Source organism: Oncorhynchus mykiss, chromosome 12, assembly GCF_057628025.1.
Source record: "Oncorhynchus mykiss isolate SJ-2025 chromosome 12, ASM5762802v1, whole genome shotgun sequence".
Lineage (NCBI taxonomy): Eukaryota > Metazoa > Chordata > Actinopteri > Salmoniformes > Salmonidae > Oncorhynchus > Oncorhynchus mykiss.
In genome coordinates this window covers 68,170,406-68,191,363 of record NC_143033.1, presented here as the reverse complement: position 1 = coordinate 68,191,363, position 20,958 = coordinate 68,170,406, and the positions used below count along the sequence as shown (strand labels likewise).

The window sequence follows — 20,958 nt, the reverse complement described above, 5'->3', positions numbered from 1 at the left end:
CTGGGCTGTACAACATGCAAAAAGGTAGGGAGCTTTGGTCTAGAAAAGACTACAGGGATTAAATTAGCAAAAGAGTAGGTGGAATGTACAGTAACATACCTGAACCAAGGTGTGTTTGGTGGCAGCAAGCATTGTAGACAAGGCTAAAGAGGGTGCCCAGGCTATAGTTAACATTCAAAATTGAAAAATAGACACTACAGCCAGAGTCTTCCAAACAGCCTTACAAGGAGACTAAACGTCATGGCTTTGAGAAATAACGTACTGTCAGGAGTTAAGAACCAGTGTATCTTTAATTATATGTAAAACATGTATCTTTCGTCAAAGTTTATGATGAGTATTACTGTTATCTGGCGTACCTCTGTAATTACTCCAGATATTTTGGAGGCATTTCTGAACATGGCGTCAATGTAAACCGAGATTTGTGGATATAAATATGCATATTATCGAACAAAACATAAATGTATTGTGTAACATGATGTCATATGAGTGTCATCTGATGAAGATTAGGTTAGTGATTTAATTTTATCTCTAATTCTGCTTTTGTGACTATCTTTGGCTGGGAAAAATGGCTGTGTGTTTTTTGGATTTGGTGGTGATCTAACATAAATATATGTTGGGTTTTCGCTGTAAAACATTTAAAAAATTGGACACGATGGGCAGATTAACAAGATGCTTCTTTAATTTGCTGTATTGGACTTAATGTTAATGTGTGAAAGTTAAATATTTCAACAACAAAAAATAAAAAATTCCCAAGCTGCCTTTTCAGCGGAATGTTGGGGGGGTTCCGCTAGCAGAACCTGTGTCCTAGACAGGTTAAATGGACTTGACATGGGGAGAGTCATTGTGGGAGATTTTGAAAACTAAGGTAGAAATACATTTTTCCTTTACAAACTAGGCCATTCCAAGACATTGAAATGTTTCCCCTTAAACCACTTGAGTGTTGCTTTAGCAATATGCTTAGTGTCATTGTCCTGCTGGAAGGCGAACCTCTGTCCCAGTCTCAAATCTCTGGAAGACCCGAAGCCTTAGCTTTGTGCTTAGGGTCATTGTCCTGTTGGAAGTTGAACCTTCACTCCAGTCTGAGGTCCTGAGCACTCTGGAGCAGGTTTCCCTCAATAATTTCCCTGTATTTAGCGCCATCCGTCATTCCTTCAATTCTGACTTGTTTCCCAGTCCCTGTCGTTGAAAAACATGGGATGGTCTCTCGGGGTGATGTAAGGTGTTGGGTTTGCACCAGACATAGCGTTTTCCTTGATGGCCAAAAAGCTCAAATTTGAGTCTCATCTGACCAGAGTTCCTTCTTCTATATGTTTGGGGAGTCTCCCACATGCCTTTTTGTGAACACCAAATGTGTTTGCTCATTTTTTCTCTTTAAGCAATGGCTTTTATCTGGCTACTCTTCCATAAAGCCCAGCTCTGTGGAGTGTACGGCTTAAAGTGGTCCTATGGACAGATGCTCCAATCTCCGCTGTGGAGCTTTGCAGCTCCTTCAGGGTTATCTTTGGTCTCTTTGTTGCCTCTGATGAATGCCCTCCTTGCCTGGACCGTGAGTTTTGGTGGGCGGCCCTCTCTTGGCAGGTTTGTTGTGGTGCCAAATTCTTTCAAAATTAATTATAGCGGATTTAATGGTGCTCTGTGGGATGTTCGAAGTTTGGGATATTTTTTTATAACCCAACCCTGATCTATACTTCTCCACAACTTTTTCCCTGACCTGTTTGGAGAGCTCCTTGGTATTCATGGTGCTGCTTGCTTGGTGGTATTTTATTTTATTTTTTATTTTTTTTGTCGCTTCACCAATTTGGACTATTTGTGTATGTACATGACATGAAATCCAAATAAAAATCCATGTAAATTACAGGTTGTAATGCAACAAAATAGGAAAAACTCCAAGGGGGATGAATACTTTTGCAAGGCACTGTATACTCGAGTATGTGGGGTGTTCTAAAGTGACATCTAAAATGCTTTAAATTAATCAGCACCTTGGAGAGCTCTGTCCATTTCACCACCATAGATGGCTCTTTAGTCTGCCTGCTTCAGATGGGATGGAGCATTACTGTAGCTCTTTCCTCCATTATACCAACTGCAGCATACCTTCTTTTTTTTACCTGCGCTCTCTGATACTTTAGCCTGCATTCAATGGCATATGGTCATAATGATTTAATGAGAAACAATGTTCATCCAAGTGGTAAACCTCTTGTCTTTTTAGTTTTCTCTTTTTGTATTTCTCATTTTCACAAACCCTTCTAATTGCTCTTTCATTTCATGCCTGAATTTGTCCCTAGCCATTGTTGTCTCTGTCAACAAGTTCTCTCCACAGAGCACACACACTGTCAGCAGACCATAACATTGTCTATTTCTGTATACCCATAATTCCAAACTTCATTGTCCTCAAGTTATCCCCCTGGGCCCTGCCTATTAACCCAATTAAGTTTCCATGGATTCTGGAATCATTCTGAAGTGAACTGGATTGATTAAATTAACTTCACTTGGAATATATTTCATAATATATGTATTCTCTATAGGTCTATACTATAATCCTATTCTATTTAATTACAGTATATCCATATAAATTCCTGAGCCATTTTAACAAGGCATTATATGGAAATTCGAGAGGACTGCAGAGTGCTGACAACAGAACAGAATCATGTCTTTGATGATTGTGATAATGAGAATCCGCTCAGTCTGTTTGCACTTCACAAACTTTATAGACACTTAAGCCATTATGACATTGCAGAAATCTGAAGGGGGATGCTAGCCTGGTCCCAGATCTGTTTATATAGTCAACTCATACGGTCGTTTATCATAGGGTAGGATTTGGCAAGACCGCACAAACCGATCTGGGACGAGGCTGGAGATATACACCATTGTGTCCCTATCACAATAACTACCATATATTAAATAATATCTATGGGTAACTGTTAACGTACTATAACCATGACTCAACAATCTGAGAGAGGGTCAGCCATGCATCCTTTGTCCCTTATGCTTTCAAACCCAAAATGCCTTCCCCCTTAGAGAGATGTCTACAGTCTCCGTCAGTAGTGTTCTGTTTATCACTGACTTTGTTCGCCCCTCTATTCTTCTCTCATATTTTATTATCGTTGGTCTAAGAGAGACCAAATGTTTTTTTTTTAACTGCAGTGTCCTACAGCCCGACTAGGCTATCCCCTCCAGCCCTTCTATAATCTGTGGTTGTCATGCAAGTCCCAGGGATGGATGACTCACTGCCATCGCTCAAATTGTTCCTTGTGCAGCAAGACGAGGTGTCTCTTGCTCACAGCTCTTGATTGACTCAGCTGAAGTCAGAGGACCGAACCCGAACTGAACACAACCTGAAAGGATGGATGATAAAACTGGTGTCTTGGAGGCATTTTAGCGTTGCTTTCTTGTTATGTTGACTCTCTTTCCCCTAATGTGGATTCTCTCTCTCACTTTTCCCATCTCCATCTGTCTTTCCTCCCCATCCCCCTTCCCTTCTCCCCTGTGTCAAATTCACACAAAAAAATGTCTCCCTCTGTTGCACAGTCTTTTCTGGCTCTTGTCTCTTCCCCCATCTGTGCCTCAGGCCCAGTGCTGTATATGCTCTGGTCTGACAAGCAGTCACCTTCCCTTTTCTCTGCTTCCCATGGTGGAGAATATTAAGCACTGTGGGATCTGCCTGTGTGTATGTGTGTGCGTTTGCGATCTGTGTGCTTGCCTGCTTGTGTGTGTGTGTGCATGAGAGAAAGGGACGAATGTCCCAGTTCTCTCAGTTAAAGCAGCGTCTATAAACCTGGGCTGGCGTAACCTGCCAGGCTCACGCTAACTGTAGCTCTTAGCTCTTGGAAAGCATCCACCCACACACAGAGCATACTCATACAGCCTAGTAATTCAAGCTGCAGGGAACGGTGTAAACACTGCATGCTGCATCAACTCTCCTTGTCAACCACAGTGACTTCAATACAGACATCTGCACACAAAGCTTTCCCTTTATGGAGTGATCAGCATTTAACATGCAATACACAGTCTATATCTTACCAAGCTGTAGATACATTGTGCATCCAGTATAATAAAATATATAATAATAATTTTCATTATTGTCTTTTTAGCTCTTGCAGATTGTATCACGCAAATGACAACTGTATACCAATTGACGTATGCAGATGAGTGTGCACTTTTACTGTGAGGATCTGTGCAATGAAAAAATTCACAAAAAGCTTGATAAATGTCTTGATGTCTCTGTTGCCTTATGCACACAGGCTTATAGCTCAGGGGGTACATCAGTATCAGCAACACCCTGATTCTTCTCAATAACAGATTTTAAAAATACATTTTACCTTTATTTAACTAGGCAAGTCAGTTCAGAACAAATTCTTATTTTCAATGACGGCCTAGGAACAGTGGGTTAACTGCCTTGTTGAGGGGCAGAACGACAGATTTTTACCTTCTCAGCTTGGGGATTCGATCTTGCAACCTTTAGGGTTACAAGTCCAACGCTCTAACCACTAGGCTACCTGCTTCCCCAATGGGCATTAACCTGGTTAACCCAGACTGAACACTGGTTAATTCATTCATGGTTCAGTCTGGTTAAACCAGGCTAGATAGGCACTGGGCACTGCAGCTTACTCCAGCCACCATGCTAATGTGTCCTAGAGAGTAGCCAGCACTTGCTACAACTTCAGAGAGTCCAGACAGCCCAAGGCTACACTGGTCAGTGGGTATAGTCAGATCCCTAGAGACAGATGGGGGATAAAACGTTCTGGAGAAAACAATGCCCAAATGCCACACAGTTGAGTTGTCATTTCTGCTGATGCTAAGCCAAGTAAACAAAGCCATTCAATAACCTTACTCTACTTCACTGGTTCCCAAACTGTGGGGTGGGAATGGCCCCCAAAAACTCAGTCCTACTCCTGAAAGTTGTGATAGTATAATGCGCAAGGTGCAATTTTGAAATTGGGTAGTGCATCAGCAGTTTTCCTCTTGTCATGTCAGTTATTACTGAGAGCTATTTGTAACTTAGAAATGTCCAGATCAGCTAAAGTTTGTTTAGCAAGGTTTTTTTATCAAGGTTTTTTTTAGCCCATAGAAAAAAAATCTAATGTTTGAGTTGCTCAAATATCACATGAACACATAAGATATGGGGAAGTGTGTAGAATTGTAGAAAATTAGCCATAAAACTGAAAATGTTTTCTCTGCACCCCATGAGAAAGTGTATCGAATTGCAGGAAATTAGCTTTAACACTAGAACCGCTAGGCCTTTAAGCTAATGAGCAGTAATTCTGACTGCAACGTTCTAACAGTGTTATTAATACATTTCATATATGCTATTGCAAAAATAATCATTTTGTTGTGTTTATGAAGGTCTTGGGTAAGATTAGAATTTATTTTTTTAAATTTTATTTCAAATAAAAATAGGATTTTCATGAGTTTGTTACTGTAAGCTATATGTAAAAACAAAAACAACTAAAAACACCAACATTCAAGTGTTCAATCAATCTTTTTTTTTTTTTACCTTTATTTAACCAGGCAAGTCAGTTAAGAACAAATTCTTATTTTCAATGACGGCCTGGGAACAGTGGGTTAACTGCCCTGTTCAGGGGCAGAACGACAGACAAAATAAGAATCAGCTCGGGGGTTTGAACTTGCAACCTTCCGGTTACTAGTCCAACACTCTAACCACTAGGCTACCCTGCCGCCCAAAAAGTGTGTTATGTGTGTTAAGTTACCAGATGTCGCGTTCTAGTTTCTTAGTCATCGAAATGGAGGTAGCGCATGATCTCTCTGTAGCGATCCCATGACATGCCATCTCCAAAGAAAGGTATCCAATACATTTTGGGCTGATAATCGTCCCGTAGCATTGTCACCGGCTTGTTCTATCCAAACGGTGCTGTCCCTTCCTCACTCCTGTCTCACGGTTTCATTTTGTGGTAGCCCGGTCAGCTTTTTTTGCGCAATAGGCCTCGGAGGTGTGATCTCTCTGTAGCGATCCCGTGACATGCCATCTCCAAAGAAAGGTATCTAATACATTTTGGGCTGATAATCGTCCCGTAGCATTGTCACCGGCTTGTTCTATCCAAACGGTGCTGTCCCTTCCTCACTCCTGTCTCACGGTTTCAGTTTGTGGTAGCCCGGTCAGCTTTTTTTGCGCAATAGGCCTCGGAGGTGTCATGGTTAATTTCTTCCCCACCATTTAAGTTGTTTTCATTCAGATTTTTGAAAATGTACACACACACTCACTGTGTACTCCAAGTAGGCCAGAATAGACTGTTTGGACTGCTGTTCTTCATTCACAATTGGTGATTACATGATTATGCATCATTCACTTCCTCTCTAATCAACTCACCTATTCTCCCCCATTTATACTACTTTATTTATTTAATCTGTTGTAATACGTGTGAAATTATACTCGACACGGCACTTTCAAGTGTTGTGAGAAGGAGCGGAGCAAGCACTACTGTCGGGAGACGGAGAGGCAATAGTGGAAAACCATTAATAAAATGACATGCCCTCTTAAAACTGATCATAACTTCAGTTCTGTTTGTGGTATTAAGATTCTAACAACGACAGTGTGTTATGTAGATGTGTTAGGAAAAGGCAAAGACAGAGGGGGACATGACTTAACAAGTGGAAGAGTAATATTTATTTTTCTTTCATGAGCAGTCCAAATGACGACAGCTTTTCTATTGTTAAAATGGCAACAACAAAAAAGCCTCCATCCCATGGAAAAAATGTGTAGAATGGCAGGAAATAAGCTTTAAACCTGCAAAATGTTTTCTCCACCAACCAGAGGCGTGTGAACAGTTTGTGTCATGAATAGTGCTTGTACCCATAGAAATATATACCCGGTGTGGGATGTTCCCAATGCTGGAAGGGGGGCTTGAGTGAAAACGTTTGAATGGCAGGAGCCATGCTCTCTGTAATACCCCACTTATACCTAATGCTAATACCTGACAACAAACAGAGACAGGTCCTAGGTTTCACCAAATAGTGCTGGTTGTTTAGTCTACACCCTTTCGAGATTTATAATCCAATACATGTAACTCTCTTGACCAGCAAAGCATACACCTGTCACGAGTGTAAAGACAGCACACATCCTTCCACGCCCCCTGAACACAAACGCGAAAGGATAGAGATGCTTGTCAATGTCAGTAGTGTTTTGAATCTATCCTGAGCGCTTTCCCTCTGGGTGGATTTCAATGCCTCGTCACAACTGTTATTGCTCATTGCCAGTGTCTCCTCCCCTAGTGGACTCGGGTTGCAGACACACACACACCTCTCAGTCTGCCTGTCTCGGGGAGGGAACTCTCAGGTGGGATGCACTAGGATTTCCTCACCACACGTATATAGTATCCTCTGTGGACCGATGATGAATGAGGTGGCCTGGTTTCTTTATATAACCCCACGCTGGCTGTATTTTTGTCTTGCTGCAAGGCTGGAAACACTTTGAAGGGAGCAAAATAGGTCATGACTGTCTCTCTGTGTTTGATAAACATTGTTTTGTTATGACTGGGTGTGGGGGGGACAAAACGGCAGCAGTCAACAGAGACGGGTGTCTGTCTGATTGATGACAGATCTGTCATACCTAACTCTCTCTCTCTCTCTCTCTCTCAGTGTATGCTACAGTCAGCCTCTACCTGCTCCCCCAGCGGCCTGCCACCCTGATCCTGTATGATGATGTAGTCCAGGTGCTGCTAGGATCCCCAGGTGAGTCTCTACATACTATACGTGCCTGGTCCTGTATGTGGTTCTGTATGGCTCAGTTGGTAGAGCGTGACACTTGCAGCACCGGGATTGTAGGTTTGTTTCTCGGGGCCCACCCATTTGTGATATGCACGCATGACTGTCAGTCACTTTGAATAGAAGCGTCTTCTAAATGGCATATACAAAAATATGAAAAATATATACCTGGCTCCACATTATACTTACATTTATACTGTCACGTATCTCTCCTCTTCTTCCAAAGGCAAATCTCCATTACAAAATTGCTGGCTTGTGGCTTTTTAACATGTCTCCATATGGCCTTAGATCAGTAATCACACATTTGTAAATATAAATACTAAACATTTTCACATGGTTGAGGGCCCAAATATATTTTCACAGTGGACTGTTAGGGTTTAAATAACACATAAAGCATAGCATTGGGTTCAGTACACCCTAGCACAGACAGACATTGCCGTCAGCCATCAACCATTGAGGAAATGCTTCCTTTGAAATCAATGAGAGCTGCTTCACTGCCTGTGTTGCGCTCACGTTGCGCCACGCCCAACGGCAGCATCCAAGCTCAAGAATCGCCATGGTTAAATTCTCTATGGCTGGCCTCCCGAGTGGCGCAGTGGTCTAAGGCACTGCATCGCAGTGTTGCGGTGTCGCTACAGCCTGGGGTTCGATCCCAAACTGTGTCACAACCGGCCGTGACTTGGAGTTTCATATGGCGGCGCACATTTGGCCTAGCATCATCCGGGTTCGGGGGGGGGCTTTACTTGGCTCACCGCGCTCTAGCGACTGCAGAATGACTTGTCATTTGAACAGTGTTTCCTCCGACACATTGGTGCAACTGGCGAGCGAGTGTTAAGAAGTGTGGTTTGGCGGGTCATGTTTCGGAGGGGACGCATGACTTGACCTTCGCCTACCCGAGCTCATTGGGGAGTTGCAGCGATTAGACAAGATCGTAATCACGAAATTTGGGAGAAAGGGGGGGGTAAAAATTACAAAAGTAAAATGTAAATATTTTGATGGCTGATGCGTGTTCATTCTATCATTTGAATTTAAATAATGACGTCACAAGAAGCTACTGCTAGCTACATTGACTAGCTAGGTTCACAATGTAAACAAAAACAACTTGTGAAATTAGAGGATCATTTAGAACAACCACTAGCAACAATTTAAAGGTTCATTATGCAGAAAATGCTCTGCCATTTCCTGGTTGCTACATTCAGTTTATGTGACAAAACAAACATAGAGAATCATTGTACCATCTATACTATATATTATTTCAATAATCCAGCTTTTTGAAGCTGGTTTACAAAAACAAATTTAAGAACAGGAGGCACAGAAATCTACCACTTCTTAGACTTGCTTTCAATGAGACTGACAGATCTATAACTCTTGAGAATTTGGTCAGGTCGCCCAAAAAGTTACATATTGCAGATTTAATGAGTACCTGCGAAAAACCGGACCAAAGCTACTCTTTTCCGCTCTCAAAACAACGCTCGGTGTAGCAGGTAAAACGCAACACAACCCTTATAGTGGAGCTGAAGAGTAATTGGCAGAACAAATGGAGCGTGCGGGCCTCTCTGTATTCAAAGTCAGTTACATCACTGATACATCACTCGGCCGCTACACTACAGCAAACGAGAAACAGGCTTTTATTGTCTAATCAGCTAATCACAGCTCTTAATTTTGTGTGTGCGTGTACGCGTGCGTGTGCAGATGGTGTGTGTTGTGTTCATTACCCCACCGGTAAATCAATACAGAAAATGAAGCATCCAAACGAAATCGACCTAGATATACAGCACTCTATCTGCCTCGAGGCATTTCTAGGCAATCCAAAAAGGCTGTAAATGTCTTTCAGAATTTACACCTGTTTAGGAATTGGCTGGGTGTGAAGTCCATGCTTTGTTCATCTCTATTAAACCAATTCAAGAAAGACCTATAGATTCACTGGTCGTTGTTCCAAATGATTTTAATAATTGCTTTCACAGCAGCAGCGGCAGCACTACGTACTATTGTTGTGTTGTTATAGCCCACATTATGGGATGTGATAAACGTGATAGATACTGTATGTTTAGTGATACCCTCTGGGTGTGGACATCTCATTTAATCATATGTATTTTTAAAACCCCTTTTTACATCAGCAGTTGTCACAGAGTACTTTACAGATACCCAGCCTCAAATCCAAAAGAGCAAGCGATGCAGAGTTAGACGCACAGTGGCTAGGAAAACAATCATGACATGCAGTTGGGGGTGTGTGTGTTCCGGGGAATGCTGGGTAGGAACAATACCCAATAATTTTAGAAAATGTTCCATCTTTCCATCTGTACTCCTCTTAAATATACAGTACGAGGTGTTAGCAATAGGCACAGTGTGCACCTCCCTGTCTTCTCGCCATCCTTCTTCCTCATTCTCGTCATCTCTGTCAGTTTCTCTGCTTACGCTGCCAGTACGGTGCTGTACGTGGTGCCACAGCCCTCAACGTCCTGTCACCTGTCCAGTCCAATGAGTGAGCCAGAATGATGTAATCCGCTCCAACCAAGGCCCCTTAAGAAAGCTGTACATGCGACATGCTCCCACTTTCTCTGTAGATCATGCTCTCTCTTTCTCTCTCTCTTCCTTTCTCTCTCGCTTTCTCTCTCAGACCCACACAACACACATTCTCTTTACTGTCGATCAACTGAATCTCCATACCTCCTACATTTCTCTCTCTTCCCCCTCCTCTCTGAACTGTCAAGCCCAGGGCCCCTGATGCAGCGGTTTTCCCTGGTCTCCTTAACGATCCCAGAATCCGGGACTGACGTGACTGTATTTGTGCGCGTGCGTGACAGGATGAGAGGCATTTTATTGTGACTGCAGCACATTGATTTTTGGTAGCAACGGCCTCAATGAGAGCCCTGTCTGTCCACTTTATTTATGCCCCAGACAGCAAAGGAATAAAGAAAACTATTCCCTCTGTCAAAAGGGCCTTTCATACCATAATTGACTACATATTACTCCATCCCCCCTGTGGGGTTTTAGTAGTGTGTTGGTGATTTATGTGGCGAGGAGAGGCATCCTTTACTTGTTCAATTGATTTGGGTCCACCTGAGGTAGTTGTATGTACAACTGTTGTACAAACTTAACCCACCAGACATGTCTTTTCACTGTCCCCAAATTCAGAAAAAAAAACTCCCTCCCTTCAACAGCCAGCCTGGTTTACAAAAACAGATAAAGCAACACCTCACAATGCCTCTCCCCCATTTTACCTAGATATTTTGTGTGTACTGTATGTATTGATATGTAGGCTGTGTGTGCCATTTCTTTTTATTTATGTAGTTAATGTTCTGTAATATGTTTCATGTTTTGTGTGGACCCCAGAAATAGTAGCTGCTGCTTTCGCAAAAGCTAATGGGGATTCTAATAAAATTGAAGAAAAAAAATACCTAACCAGCTCCAATGACCAGATTACCCCTGTGTTCTTAGTTAGTTAGTCAGGTTTGAATAATACTTTAATTGAATCAGGATGAGATACAGTTACCCAACTCTCTTGTTAACACGTTGGAGCATCTGGCAACTTTTATAGAGGGACATGAATGGAGGATGTGGTCGTTTTGCTGACACATACATTTACACACACACACACACACACTCTCCCACTCTCTCTCTCAATGCCTCCAGGGTAGTCTCGCTCAGTCAGTTAAGCGAGGAGCAGTTTGGTACGTTTGCTCTGCTGTATCTTTAAGCGGTAGAGACGAGTCTCTCAGGAGGACCAAGCACGGTAGTGTGTCGCGACGAGGGCTCTAGTATCAGGGAGAAGACAGACAGTAGACCCCTGTGCTGACGGATAGGAACTGATGAGAGGCCATCTGAAAGTGCAGCTCTCAGTGCTGAGGCTAGTCACCATGGAGACGACCCGGTGGCAGGAAACTAAAGTGTTTTGAAGAGGTGGAGGAGTGCCAGTGAGGGGGGGGTGGTAGTTTTCAAGCTGTGTTTGACAAAACCCAAAATGCTGTGTTTGGTAGAATGAGATTGTTGGTGTGACTGTGTACTTGAAAGCATACAGCACGTGATTGGCGTAATAAAGCTGTGTAATCACAAGGTATGTTAGCCATTTAGTAAACATTGTAGCCTGTTTGAGTGTTAGTGCATTCTGTGTTTATTGTCATTATGGTTGAAACATCATTGCGCAAGTAGTAGCAGCCAATGCATATCATTCAAGGACGGCCTGCAATGAATGCATCATTGTACAACCTTGATCTTTTTTACCTCTTTTGTTACATTGTTGTAAAGATGATTCAATATACGTTACCCACTTAACACTATCTTTGCCCATAAAACCTACCTGTTAAGTCTCTTGGGTCAGACGTCATGATAATGCATTACTGGCGATAAAGCAGTGTTACACACAATTCATTGGAGCAACACGGAAGGCAAAGTTATCCCCTCGACAGTCTGTTGGTGGAGGCATATGCAGGCTCTGAAAGTATTATGCTGCGAGTGGTTGTTAGCCAGTCATAAGCCCTAGACGTGTGTCTAAACCTTTACTCATTTGGTTGTGTCTTATCTGTGTGCTTCATGATAGGAACCATAGCAGGGATATCAACAAGGCTATTTCTCAGCTATGGCATTGAGCCTGATGTGTCCACATCGACAGAAAAACCTCCAGGGAAGTGAATTGGTAAAAAATGGGCAAACACATACAGTGTCAGCAGTAAGTGACTATAACATAACTAACACAAATCATGCTGTGATTCAATCAATCACTGCATCTCAGCTGCACTTCTAACTCAAATGTCATGCCTTTACAACACACACACACACACACAACATTATGTAAATTTAGAGCGGCCTCCGCGTCTGGCATATGCTGCTCTGTGGTGGCTACGCTCGGTGATCACACTTTCCCATCATGCCTCCCTCCATATGCTCTTCCCTGTCCATTGTTTTTCTCGATGCTCTGTGATGTCTTACTGAACACCTGGGCCTTGTCCGTTGGTATGGAAACAAGGGAACAAAGGGTTCACTAAAATCACAACTTGTTCTGTCTCTAAGCCTAGCCATGTCGCAGCATCAAGCCATTTTATATGTTGATTAGTGCTGTGGCATATAGCACAAGTATTCAGCAGCATCCATTTAGTACGAAGCCCTGTCTTTGAGTCTGGATGAGGTAGGGGCATACATTTTTGTGAGTATGGAACATTTCTGGGATCTTTTATTTCAGCTCATGAAACATGGGACCAACACTTTACATGTTGCGTTTATATTTGAATTCAGTGTGTATATATACAGTTGAAGTCGGAAGTTTACATACACTTAGGTTGGAGTCATTAAAACTTGTTTTTTAACCACTTCACAAATTTCTTGTTAAACAAACTATAGTTTTGGCAAGTCGGTTAGGACATCTACTTTGTGCATGATACAAGTAATTGTTCCAACAATTGTTTACAGACAGATTATTTCACATATATAATTCACTGTATCACAATTCCAATTCCAGCAATCGATTATTTGGTCCCCATACACCAAACGCGATCACGATACGCAGTTTAAAATATCAAAACAAACTCTGAACCAATGACATTATTTTGGGGACAGGTCGAAAAGCATTAAACATATATGGCAATTTAGCTAGTTAGCTTGCACTTGCTAGCTAATTTATCCTATTTAGCTAGCTTGCTGTTGCTAGCTAATTTGTCCTATTTAGCTAGCTTGCTGTTGCTAGTTAATTTGTCCTGGAATATAAACATTAGGTTGTTATTTTACCTGAAATGCACAAGGTCCTCTACTCCGACAATTAAACCACACATAAATGGTCAACCAAATTGTTTCTAGTCATCTCTGCTCCTTCCAGGCATTTTCATCTTTGAACTTGTATGGTGATTGGCATCTAAACTTTCATTGTATTACTACACCAACCGGCAACACAGTTCGTTATTCAATCAGGTGGGTATAATCAATGAGGAGATGGGAGAGGCAGGACTTGCAGCGCGATCTGCGTCAGAAATAGGAATGACTTCTATTTTAGCCCTTGGCAACGCAGACGCTCGTTGACACGCGCGAGTAGTGTGGGTGCAATAATTGAATAACATAGATGCCTACATTTATTTTGCAACGCACGTGACTTGAGTGGTGTGGTCAGCCTGTAAGTTGACTGTGCCTTTAAACAGCTTGGAAAATTCCAGAAAATTATGTCATGGCTTTAGAAGCTTCTGATAGTCTAATTGACATCCTTTGAGTCAATTGTAGGTGTACCTGTAGATTTATTTCAATGGCTTACCTTTAAACTCAGTGCCTCTTTGCTTGACATCATGGGAAAATAAAGACCTCAGAAAAAATTGTAGACCTCCACAAGTCTGATTCATCCTTGGGAGCAATTTACAAATGCCTGAAGGTACCACGTTCATCTGTTCAAACAATAGTACACAAGTATAAACCACGCATCTGAAATACCGCTCAGGAAGGAGACGCGTCCTGTCTCCTAGAGATTAACATACTTTGGTGCGAAAAAAGGGGGAGGAAAAAGGGGGAGGCTTGCAACCCGAAGAACACCATCCCAACTGTGAAGCACTGGAGTGACAGCATCATGTTGTGGGTGTGCTTTGCTGCAAGAGGGACTGGTGCGCTTCACAAAATAGATGGCATCATGTGGCAGGAAAATTATGTGGATATATTGAAGCAACGTCTCAAGACATCAGTCAGGAAGTTAAAGCTTGGTCGCAAATGGGTCTTCCAAATGGACAATGACCCCAAGCATACTTCCAAAGTTGTGGCAAAATGGCTTCAGGACAACAAAGTCAAGGTATTGGAGTGGCCATCACAAAGCCCTGACCTCATTCCTAAAGAAAATGTGTGGGAAGAACTGAAAAAGTGTGTGCGAGCAAGGAGGCCTACAAACCTGACTCAGGTACATCAGCTCTGTCAGGAGGAATGGGCCAAAATTCATCCAACTTATTGTGGGAAGCTTGTGGAAGGCTACCTGAAATGTTTGACCCAAGTTAAACAATGTAATGGCAATGCTACCAAGCACTAATGGAGTGCATGTACACTTCTGACCCACTGGGAATGTGATGAAAGAAATAACAGCTGAAAGAAATCATTCTCTCTGCTATTATTCTGACATTTCACATTCTTAAAATAAAGTGGTGATCATAACATCATAAAGTAATCATAAAGTAGCCACCTTTTGTCTTCATGACTGCTTTTCCAACCGTCTTGAAGGAGTTCCCACATATGCTGAGCACTTGTTGGCTGCTTTTCCTTCACTCTGCGGTCCAACTTATCCAAAACCATCTCAATTGGTTTGAGGTCGGGTGATTGTGGATGCCAGGTCATCGGATGCAGCACTCTATCACTCTCCTTCTTGGTTAAATAGCCCTTACACAGCCTGGAGGTGTGTTGGGTCATTGTCCTGTTGAAAAACAAATTACATTACCACTAAGCGCAAACCAGATGGGATGGCTTATCACTGCAGAATGCTGTGGTAGCCATGCTGGTTAAGTGTGCATTGAATTCTAAATAAATCACCAGCAAAGCACAGCCATACCTCCTCCTCCATGCTTCACAGTTGGAACCACACATGCTGAGATTGTCCATTCACCTACTCTGCGTCTCACAAAGACGAGGCGTTTGGAACCAAAAATCTCAAATTTGAACTCATCAGACAAAGGGACAGATTTCCATCGGGCTGATGTCCATTGCTCATGTTTCTTATTCTTATTGGTATCCTTTTTAGTAGTCGTTTCTTAGCAGCAATTAGACAATGAAGGCCTGATTCACGCAGTCTCCTCTGAACAGTTGATGTTGAGATGTGTCTCTTGAACTCTGTGAAGCATTTATTTGTTTCTGAAGCTGGTAACTCTAATGAACGTATCCTCTGCAGCAGAGGTACATCTGGGTCTACCTTTCCTGTGGTGGTCCTCATGAGAGCCAGTTTCATCATAGATCTTGGTGGTTTTTGAGACTGCACCTGAAGAAACTTTCAAAGTTTTAGAAATGTTAAGGTTTGACTGACCTTCATGCCTTAATGTAATGATGGACTGTCATTTCTCTTTGCTTATTTCAGCTTTTCTTGCCATGAGCTAGCTTGTGTATACCTCCCCTACCTTGTTACAACACAACTGAAGGAAGGAAAGAAATTCCACAAATGAACTTTTAAGAAGGCACACCTGTTAATCGAAATGCATTCCAGCATTCCACCTCACGAAGTTGTTTGAGAGAATGGGTGGCTACTTTGAAGAATCTCAAAAATAACATATATTTGTTTTGTTTTTTTACACTTTTGGTTACTGCATGATTCCATACGTGTTATTTCATAGTTTTGATGTGTTCACTATCATTCTACAATGGAGAAAAAAAGTAAAAAATATAGAAAAATCAGTTAATGAGTAGGTGTGTCCAAACTTTTGACTGGTACTGTATATGTATTATTGTATTTTGTTTTTTTGGGGGGAGGGGCATTTCAACCAGCACACTCTAATTGAAGATGGTCTGTCCCTTCTGATAATTGTCAGAATTGCCAGACCGCCAATCCGCCCATGCCATGGGAGTTTTTACATGGTGTGTCCAGCATGATAAAGTACGTAGAGAGTGCCTGCAGAAAGACATTGGAAAGCTGTCAAACCATCCCAGACCACAGGCACCTCTGCCCCCTCAGCCAGCCACTGAACTCTAAACTCAATGGGGTTAGCGTTAGCATTGGCTCTGCAGCGCAGCACACAAAGAGGTGCTCCCCAGTCCTCACTCCTGGGTGTTTTCCAGTCTTGTTGACAGATGGCACGCTTAGGCTGAGCTTTCACCCCCAGCCAAACCCTGGCTCTGGGCGGCATCAATAAGACTAGATCACACAATGCAGGGCACCGCCATTCATTAGTCACCTCTAATGGCGGTACCCCCTCAAGGTCAAAAGCACTCAGTTCTCAGTTGTCTTCTATCTTCTATGCATGGCCTTACTTTTTGTGAGTGAATGAGTAATTACATTATATGGCCCAATGAAACTCCACCACGCTTTGTGAAATGGAGTGCAGTACTTTTAACTGATGAATGGCTGGGTGGAATGAATCAGTGTCCTATTCCCTCTGGGGGTCTCTTCTTAATCGTACTCAACCAGGCTTTCAGCAGACATTTAGGTGATGGATGACCCATGTTCTCTCTTGGGACCCCTACTGCCACTCTCCCCCTTTGATCCCTTTGACCCCTGCAACCACCCCACCACTCCCTCCTTGGCCCTTCCCTCCTCTCAGAGCAGAACCCAAGGAGTGACCCAGTCTGCCTGCCTCTCAGGGCCATTGCAGAGTCCTTTTGAGGTTTGTTTGTGTGAGTCTTCAAACTCCCCTCTCCTCAGTCCTCTTCTCTCTCCAGCTTTCCTTTATGCCATTGCTTCCTCCTCAGTCTGGCTGGGATCCTGCTCTGTTTAACAGAAGGGCACTGTTCAGAGCTCCTCATGGCAAGAGGACCCAGAGAGGACCACCTGTACCAACCAATCAGCTCTGTGTTTTCTAGAGCCAAGCCCCAGATCACGTCCCTGCCCTGGGCTAGCTTCAGTGAAGGAAGGGCAGCAGCTTGGCCCCTCTGATGGAGGGGGGGGGGGGGTACAGAAAGGAAGGAGCACAGAGGCAGGAAAGGGATGGTGAAGAATAAGAAGTTAAAGCACAGCTCCACCAAGGAGTGGTCTGGCTTCTATGAGGAAGTCTGCACTTCACAGGTGCATATAATTATACTGAACACACATATAAACACACCTGACAGGTGTGGCATATCAAGAAGCTGATGAAACAGCATGATCATTACTCTGGTGCACCTTGTGCTGGGAACAATTAAAGGCCACTCTAACATGTGCAGTTTTGTCACACAACACAGATAATTTAATGTTAATGATAGCAATGACAAGTTTAAAGTTCATAGACCACTATGGGGTGGATTTACAGTGGTTTAAATGGACATGTAAAATCTGATTTTTTTATTTGTCTTTAACTCTTTTGGCCAATCCCTGAGCTTTTTTTTTCTCAAACTATGTTAAGCCGTGTACAATTTAGACTCATTTGGTCATATGATTCATGAGAGGAAGATTTTTTTAAAATCATATTTTTGCTAGTGTATGCGCTAATAAGTATCTAATGGTATAGTGTGGCCATCTGAATGCATCAGCATTATTTTCTCAATCTCTTTAGGGACTATTGTGATGAGTCCAAAGACCAACTTTGGAGTGAATCTGACTTTTACTCTATGAGAAGACAAATGTTTTCTGATTATTTGAAGCATTAGCGTTACATTGTCCAAAAAGTTTTTTTAAGATATCAATGCCAAACTTAATTGTTTATCATGTTAATGTCTTTGATCACCTAAAAACTCTCAGGTTGATAGGCCATTCAGAAATGGATTTAAACTGAACAAAAATATAAACGCAACATGCAACAATTTCTAAGATTTTACTGAGTTACAGTTCATATAAGTAAATCAGTCAATTGAAATAAATTCATTAAGCCATAATCTATGGATTTCACTTGACTGAGAATACAGATATGCATCTGTTGGTCACAGATAGCTTTAAAAAAAGAAAATAAGTTGTGTGGCTCAGAAAACCAGTCAGTATCTGGTGTGACCACCATTTGCTTCATGCCGCGCAACACATCTCCTTCACACATTGATCAGGCTGTTGATTGTGTCATGTGGACTGTTGTCCCACTCCTCTTCAATAGCTATTCGAAGTTGCTGGATATTGGCGGGAACTGGAACACGCTGTCATACGCGTTGATCCAGAGCATCCCAAACATGTTCAATGGGTGGCATACTCTGGTGAGTAAGAACTAGCATATTTTCAGTTTCGAGGAATTGTGTACAGATCCTTGCGACGTGGGCGTCCGTTATCATGCTGAAACATGAAGCGATGGCGGCTGAATGGCACAAAAGTACGCCTTAGGACCTCGTCACAGTATCTCTGTGCATTCAAATTGCCATTAATAAAATGCAACCGTGTTTGTTGTCCGCAGCATATGCCTGCCACCGCCACAATGGGGCATTCTGTTCACAACGTTGACATCAGCAAACCACTCTCCCACACAACGCCATACACGCGGTCTGCCTTCTGCCCGGAACAGTTTAAACTGGGATTCATCCGTGGAGAGCACATTTCTCCAGCGTGCCAGTGACCATCGAAGGTCAGAATTTGCCAACCGAAGTCGGTTACGTAGCCGAACTGCAGTCAGGTCAAGACCCTGGTGTGGACGACGACCACGCAGATGAGCTTCCCAGGTGTTCTGCGGTTGTGAGGCTAGTTGGACATACTGGTAAATTCTCGAAAACGAAGTTGGATGCAGCTTATGGTAGAGAAATTAACATTAAATTATCTGGCAACAGCTCTGGTGGACATTCCTGCAGTCAGTATACCAATTGCACGCGCCCTCAACTTGAGACATCTGTGGCATTGTGTTGTGTGACAAAACTGGACATTTTAGAGTGGCCTTTTATTGTCCCAACTCAAGGTGCACCGGTGTAATGATGATGCTGTTTAATCAGATTCTTGATATGCCACACCTGTCAGGTGGATGGATTATCTTGGCAAAGTTGAAATCCTCACTAAAATGGATGTAAATAAATTTGTGCACAACATTTTAGAGAAATACGTTTTTTGTAAGAATGGAACATTTCTGGTATATTTTATTTCAGCTGGGACCAACACTTTACTTGTTGTTGCATTGATATTTTTGTTCACTATAAATGGACACACAAAATCAGATTTCCTGATTTATCAATAACTCAGCCATATCTTAACCAAGCTTTTCTCAAATTATGTTAAAAGATGTACCATGGACCTACATACCGAATGTTGTGTTATTTGCACTTATGGTTCATGAGAAGAAGTTCCACGATGGAGGAAAATCTATCCTGAAAGACCTAATGGGTCTTTGAGGCAAATTTGTTCAGCATGAGGAAAGACGCCTACATACAATGACTGTTCAATGATCCAAGACCAGCTCAGATAATCCCTACCATTGTGACAATGAGTCGTCATAATGCTGCATCAAATGTACATGATCCTAGGGGCATTGGCAAACACAATGTAAGTAACTTCATTTATGTGCCCCTAATTGCACCGAATACTTCTGTTTATCCTACAGCTATTGTATGCAGTAATCATGAGCCTATGAACCAGAGTTACACTGTTAGCACTGAGGCGGTGTGCCCTAGTAGGAAGACCACTTTGTGCAGCTCACCCTGCACTACCAGCTCCAATATAACTAACATGAGTAAGTCTACTTCTGATAAACTTACCAGTAAAGCATTAAAAACAATCAAGCAACCCAGAAAAGTGCTAAAAATAGCCCATATTAACATAAGCAGCCTGAGAAACAAGGCCCATGAAGTCAAGAACTTGCTTGTAACAGATGACATTGATATTCTGACTATCTTTGAGACTCACTTAGATAGTACCTTTGATGATACAGTGGTAGCAATACATGGTTATAACATCTACCGAAAAGACAGAAATGCCAACGGGGGGCGGTGTTGCGGTCTATATTCAAATCCACATTCCTGTTAAGCTTAGAGACAATCTAATGTTAAATACTGTTGAAGTAATATGGCTACAGGTTCATCTGCCTCACCTAAAGCCCATTCTTGTGGGAAGCTGCTATAGACCACCAAGTGCTAACAGTCAGTATCTGGATAATATGTGTGAAATGCTTGATGATGTATGTGATATCAAAAGAGAAGTATATTTTCTGGGTGATTTAAATGTTGACTGGCTATTATCAAGCTGCCCACTCAAAAAAAAACTTTAAACTGTAACCAGTGTCTGCAACCTGGTTCATGTTGTCAGTCAACCTACCAGGGTAGTTACAAACAGCACAGGAATGAAATCATCAACATGTATTGATCACATCTTTACTAATGCTGAAGAAATTTGCTTTAAAATGGTATCCAAATCCATAGAATGTAGTGATCACAATATAATAGCCATATCTAGGAAAAACCAAAGTTCCAAAGGCTGGGTCTAATATAGTGTATAAGAAGTCACACAATAAGTTTTGTGGTGATTCATATGTTGATGATGTAAAGAATATTTGCTGGTCTGTGGTGTAATGAGGAGCAACCAGACGCTGCACTTGACACATTTATGAAATTGCTTATTCCAGTTACTAATAAGCATGCAACCATTTAAGAAAATGACTATTAAAATTGTTAAATGCTCTTGGCTTGATGAGGAATTGACTAATAATATGGTTGAGAGGGGTGAGGCAAAAGGTATGGCAAATAAGTCTGGAAGCCCAACTGATTGGCAAACATACTGCA

The 20,958-nt window shown here is 42.2% G+C and overlaps 1 protein-coding gene across 1 annotated transcript in view; it reads left to right on the top strand.

Moving 5' to 3' along the window:
• Positions 1-20,958, top strand: part of fam171a2a (family with sequence similarity 171 member A2a) — a 64,467-nt gene that overhangs the window by 22,488 nt on the left and 21,021 nt on the right. Inside the window, exon 3 of the mRNA XM_021624570.3 lies at positions 7,591-7,683. Within this exon, the coding sequence (XP_021480245.3) occupies positions 7,591-7,683 (93 nt within the window). The remainder of the gene's footprint in view (positions 1-7,590; positions 7,684-20,958) is intronic.